The 6,000-nt window shown below is 38.5% G+C and overlaps 1 protein-coding gene across 4 annotated transcripts in view; it reads left to right on the forward strand.

Annotated features, from left to right (window-relative positions):
• STXBP5 (syntaxin binding protein 5) overlaps positions 1 to 5,685 on the forward strand; it is a 546,297-nt gene extending 540,612 nt beyond the window's left edge. For all 4 annotated transcript variants that reach the window (XM_040350878.1, XM_040350875.1, XM_040350876.1 and 1 more), the window contains one exon: positions 2,372 to 5,685. In XM_040350878.1, coding sequence (XP_040206812.1) covers positions 2,372 to 2,413 — 42 coding nt within the window. In that variant the 3' untranslated portion in view covers positions 2,414 to 5,685. The remainder of the gene's footprint in view (positions 1 to 2,371) is intronic.
• Positions 5,686 to 6,000: the final 315 nt, after the last annotated feature.

Below are 6,000 nucleotides of genomic sequence, written 5' to 3' on the forward strand. Positions count from 1 at the left end.
GAGATCCCAATGATTCTAATCGCTCCAGACTGGCCTCTGCGTCCTTGGTACGCCGATCTTGTGCGCCTGGTGGCGGATGTACCCTGGCGGCTGCCAATGCGAGTGAGGACCTTCTGTCTCAAGGTCCCATACTTCAGCCTGCTTTACAGTCGCTGGCTTTAACAACATGGCTATTGAAAGCCAGGTATTGAGGGACCGAGGTCTTTCTGACTCGGTCATCTCAACCATGCTGAGGGCATGGAAGTCTTCTTCCATTAAGATCTACCATCGCACCTGGAAGGCCTACATCTCTTTGTGTGAAGAGATGGGGTGGCGTCCTCAGACATATTCGGTTTCTAGGGTTCTGCTGTTTTTCCAGTGTGGAGTGAATCAGAAACTTGCCTTAAGCACAATTAAGGAACAGATTTCAGCCTTGGCTGTGTTCTTTCAGCGGCCTTTGGTGGCCCATTCTCTGGTGGGTACCTTTGTGCAGGGGGTTTGTCATATACTTCCCCCTCTTAAACCCCCTCTTCCTCCATGGGATTTGAATCTGCTACAGCTCCGTTTTCGAGATATGACTCGCTTTTTGTGTAGGTGTCTGGTCCACAAAGGGCCTGGTGGTCTCGTCGGCCACCATTTCTCGTGGATCAGGCAGATCGTCATACAGGCCTATGCTCTTAAGGGGCGGACGCCCCCCTTTTCGACCACAGCACATTCGACCAGGGCAATTGGTGCTTCCTGGGCTTTCCGACATCAAGTGTCTGTCTCACAGGTGTGTAAGGCAGCGACTTGGTCGTCCGTTCACACCTTTTCCAAATTTTACAAGGTTGATGTGATTGTATCTTCAGATGCTTCCTTCGGCTGCAAGGTTTTGCAGGCGGCTGTTTAAAGTTGCACCTCCTCCGTTGAGGAGCTCAGCTTGTTTGTCGTGAAGTGGTTTGTGTTTACTGATACTGTTCCCATCCCTCGTTTTTTTTTTTTTACACTGCTTGGGGACGTCTCACTTGTGAAGGCTGTGTCCGTCCATGGACGATAAGAGAAAATAGGATTTTTTGTACTCGCCATAAAATCCTTTTCTCTGTCATCCATGGACGGACACAGCACCCACCCCTCCTTTTTAAGGTTTGTACTGCTTGTTATGAACTGAGGCTGCATGCTGCAGGGAGGAGCGTTATGTCCAGAGGGACTGCCCCCTGGGCGGGGCTTTTCAACTCTGTTAAAGCAACATGTATTTAAATATCTAACATGTTCTGCCTAGTCCTCTCCTATGAACAGGAACATAACCCACTTGTCAAGACTTGTGAAGGCTGTGTCCGTCCATGGACAACAGAGAAAGGGATTTTACGGTGAGTACAAAAAATCCTATTTTTCTTGACCTGAAATGTTCACCACATGTCGGTAACAACCCATGTAATCCATACATACAAAGAAATCAAAACAAAGAAGTTCAGAAATGAAGTTATGTGTAATAAAATGGAATGACACAGTGAAAAAGTATTAAACACACTAACTGAAATGTATTTAATACGTCTTACAAAATCCTTTGTTGGTTAACTCAAAATCCTTTGTCTGGTTTATGGTGAAATAATGTTCTTTCCACTTCCGGATTATGGCCCCAGCATTGCTCACTGGAATACTCCGTAGTTTAGAAATCCTTCTCTAACCAATGCCATCAGTAGGTTTGTGAAAGGTCTTGAGAGAGATCTTTGCTTTAACTCATTAAAAGATGTTTCTTGTGTGACAGCTTGGTAATGAGACATCTTTTTATAGGCCATCAGTTGGGACTGAACCAGCTGATATTTGCACTGACAAGGCGCAGGGTTGCTTTCTAATATCTTATAGATTTCAGCTGGTGTCTTTGCTTTCCATGGATTTTTCACCTCTGTGTCATCCCATTCAATTACACATAACTTAAAGGGTAACGCCACTTTCATGGGGAAAACAAATGGCAAATAAAAAATAAAATAGCATATACAATTGTGGCACAAGTCATATTGTAATTGAATGTTATTAAAAATTACCTTTCCTTTTCAATCTGCAGTTCTGTAATTTTCTGTAAAGCGCAATGCATTATGGCTACCCTGGAGGTGTTCTGTACACAGAATGCCCCCCAGAAACCTAATTTCCTGCTTGTGTGATTGGCTCACTAATTTTCCCAGAAGTCTACACTAAGATACAAGTCAGATTGTTGACATCCCCGGCATTCTCAGCCTGATTAATTATCAGGGATTATGGGAAATTGATAGCTTTTAGGTTACCATGTTACCATAATTTAAAAAAATACATAATTTCTGATTGAATGCTTATCTGGTTATGTTTAAAATGAAGATGGAAATAAGAGCCGTTTTTTTTTCTTGTCTGAAAAGACTGTTTTTTATTTTCTATTTTGCAGATGATGGTAAAATGCAAAGACAAGAAGTGGTACCAGTTCTGATAAACCAGACCCAAAAATATATACATTTGACTTCACCAGGAAGAAAGATTTTACCGAAAACATCAATTTTTCTCAACATTTCTTTCTGCAGGACAGTTGGGATCAAGGGATGTGCATTCATTTTGGTTACTGTTTCCTAGCACAAATCAAATACTGTCTTACCTCAGTCGTGTGGCTTTAACTGAGGAACATTACATCCAAACAGAATCTCAGTATTTTCTCCAAGCTGTGTTATGAGGGACAAGACAGAGTGCAGCCAGCAATTTAGGTAGTATGAGATGACCCATGCAAGAATGACCAAGATCGAACATTAATTTTTATTTTTTTCATTTCTTTAATATTTTGTGCTTTTTTTATTTTTGTCTTTACGGGTGTTTCACTTTTCTTAACAAAAAAAAAGGCGTTATTGAACGTTAAATCTGGACTACTAGCATCTGCCGTCTGTTAGTTTGTCTACAGATTTCACTGCTTCTTAAGGGACATAAAATAAAATGATGTATTAACTGCAGTAACTGCACAAGTGAGGTCGGAAAGATACATTCATCTCAGAAAATAATTGGTCACTTTCCCTGTTATCGAAGGCACTTTGACATATAATTGTTTTCATATCTACATCAGCAGAGCTAGTAATACTTGTAGAAGTATAGTTACAAAGTATCCTGAGTGAATTCCTGGGACAGTTTTGCCTCTGAGCCAAGAGTGTCCTAACTTTGCCAGGATTCATCTTTGTATCTCCAGAAGTCTGTTCACTTGCAGGTGAAGGTTCATCTACTTTTTCACTAAACCGTAATCTAAAATGAGCAGTCCAGATTTGTTGGTATTTATGCACATGTCATGAATATTTGTTGTCCCATACTACCTTATACATTTTTTGGGGGGGCTGTTGCATTGTTTGCTTTTCATATGTGGGACCTTTAGCTCAGAGCTACTTCATAACCCTTTTGCCTCCTGCGAAAATCGATCTTAAATGTTTTTACATCAAATGTTCTGTTGCTTTACTGTTGATAAAGATGGGTGCACTGCTGTTGAGAGGGAAATGAGAAGGTATCTCAAGTTATGTGTTTAATGTTTGTTTAAAGAAAAAAATGCAAAATTTCTAATCAATTTCCTGATCTTTATTAACTGGAGAACACCTTTGATTTATTAGATTATGCGAGTATGAAAAGTTCAACTATAATTAATTTTCCTCAAAAATACCATGTGTGTAGGTCAGACATACACATACCATCAATTTCCCTGGGTTGCACAAAGTAAAACAATGTCTATCCTCATGCATTATTCAACCCTACTTAAGTATCTTTTAGGAAGATATTCCAAGGAACAGTGCTGTGTTTTAGTGTGCTGCATGTAGTGCAGTATCCAAAAAGTGCTTTCTCTATAGCGTAAATGTTACTGCATTTAAAATGAATGTAAAATGCATCAGAACACATGCAGCAAATGAAAATGTGGAGGCGTGGTGAAAGGGCTCTTTCTCCTTTCTATACGCAGTTGTGCTTAATTTTACAATAGTACAAAGTTGACAATTGGATTTTTTATCATTTTCATAGTGCGTTCAAATTGAGCATTTTACATATGTGCAAATTGTGCTTAGTTCTCAGAGGATATTCAAACCCAAGAAAAAATATATTGCAGCTTACCAGTCTATAGATGTGGTGGTTGCATTGCTTTTAGCCTACAAAAGCACAGAACAATCTCTTCCTACTATCTGTAACTTATTCTCCATTCCCCATATTTGGAGTCCAGCCAGGGTGGAAATTATGGCTCCCTGTTTGATAAAATGGGGTGTGCATTGCCACGTGACAGGACGTGTTGTTCACAGGGTTACCAGGTGAAAATTGAAAGGGAAAAAAGCCTGTAAAAAAAAATTGGTCACCCCCATCCAAGGATGGTAAGCTTCAATATAGTTAGTTTTTTGTTTTGAGTTTAGATACACCCTAAGTAAGCTTTATAATGCAAAGTAGCTCCTAAATGATCAGTTTCTTGTGAGACGAATTGGGCTGTACAGGGGTCTAAAAAAACAAATTGTGTGAATCCCAAACTAGCCCCCTTATTCCCAATAAGATTATTGTCCTGAAAAAGAATCCCTTTGCCCAACAGCCAAAGTCTGTTTTATTTGTCAAGTACAGTTAAAGAAAAAGACGGCCCGGTTGCTGTGGATGACTAGAACAGTTTTTCCTGCAGGTGCCTTTATTAAGGCTTTGCATTTTTTTCCAGTTATCTTGACAGACTCCAGAAGTGAATTCTAAATAATACAGCTGTGCTGCCATCTGTATATGTGAAATGTCCAGGCACAAACTATTCATGCAATTTTCAGTCACATAATCTGTATAACCAGACATCATCTGATTTCTGCAATCAGTCTTTCTGAATTACATGCTGCTGACTCCTTGTGTGATTGCTAGACAGTCACGCGTTTGGAGGGATTGCCTTAGATCACATGATCAGCATCATCTGATAATGCGCAATAAATCACCTGTTCATGTCACGTCAGTGTCATGTTCTTGAGAGTCCAATTAAATTACTACTGGTTGTCTTATTTGTGAAATTGACTTTTGATGTCTGTATAGTTTGGTCTTTACATTGTTCGCAATCTCTGAAGGCCTGAGTTTGGACATACTACCATATTCATAACTAGATGTTTAAAGGTGATATGAGCTGCACAATTCTAAGAGGAGTTCAGAGCCCACATACAAAGCGGTTGTTAGTGTGTCTTATTACCCTTCCTCACCAGTTAATGTTATTATCTGTTAGCTGAGGTAATCCATTCATTTATTAATAGTTCATTTCTTTTTAAGTGCCTATAAAAGTAGCTAGAAATAAATGAAGTGTAATTTCTTATTACAGCAGCATTGTACATTTGTAGTTTGCATGTACAATTACAGTATTATGTTTAGGGCATGCAGTTCTAAAGATATATTTTTCTATTTATTTTAATCTTTTTGGTGGCAGTTGTCCACATATTCTTTTGGCATGTTGCAGTCATGTGATGACCAGATCACGTGACTGTGATGATATATCTGTGCTTTGAATAAAATTAGTGAACACTCCAGTGTCATGGGTAATGGAGGCTCTGTAACTGGGCACTGACTTGTTTTTATTATATTTAAATAAATATATTTGTGTATGATCGAAAGAACAGTGCAATATATACTCGTAAAGGAGAATCAAAGAAAAGTCTTTTACCAGTAATGAGAAACCTAAAACGCATATCATAATATGAATATACCATATTGAAACCATTTAGGATTTTTTTTTTTTTTTTTTTTTTTTTTTATAAGCAACGTGTATACATCAACATATATTTTTCTTATGAGACCTAATGCAAAATATTTTAATACCAGCGCATTCGCAATTAACTGTCAAACTTGAATGCAGCATTTGTTCGCCATAAAAGGCACATAGTTGTGGAAGAATAGCACATTTCATTAACACTATAAAGAATATACTATAGTGTAAGAGTCCAATTTCCAAAAACAATTTGTCTAAATATTGTTGGAATTGAAAGCTTTTTATTTTCATAAACCTTTATTTAAAGGCTTTGGCAAATCTACAGCAATGTACAGTAAACATTAAACTGTTATAGGGGT

This window comes from Rana temporaria, chromosome 4 (genome assembly GCF_905171775.1).
Source record: "Rana temporaria chromosome 4, aRanTem1.1, whole genome shotgun sequence".
In the NCBI taxonomy this organism is placed as follows: domain Eukaryota; kingdom Metazoa; phylum Chordata; class Amphibia; order Anura; family Ranidae; genus Rana; species Rana temporaria.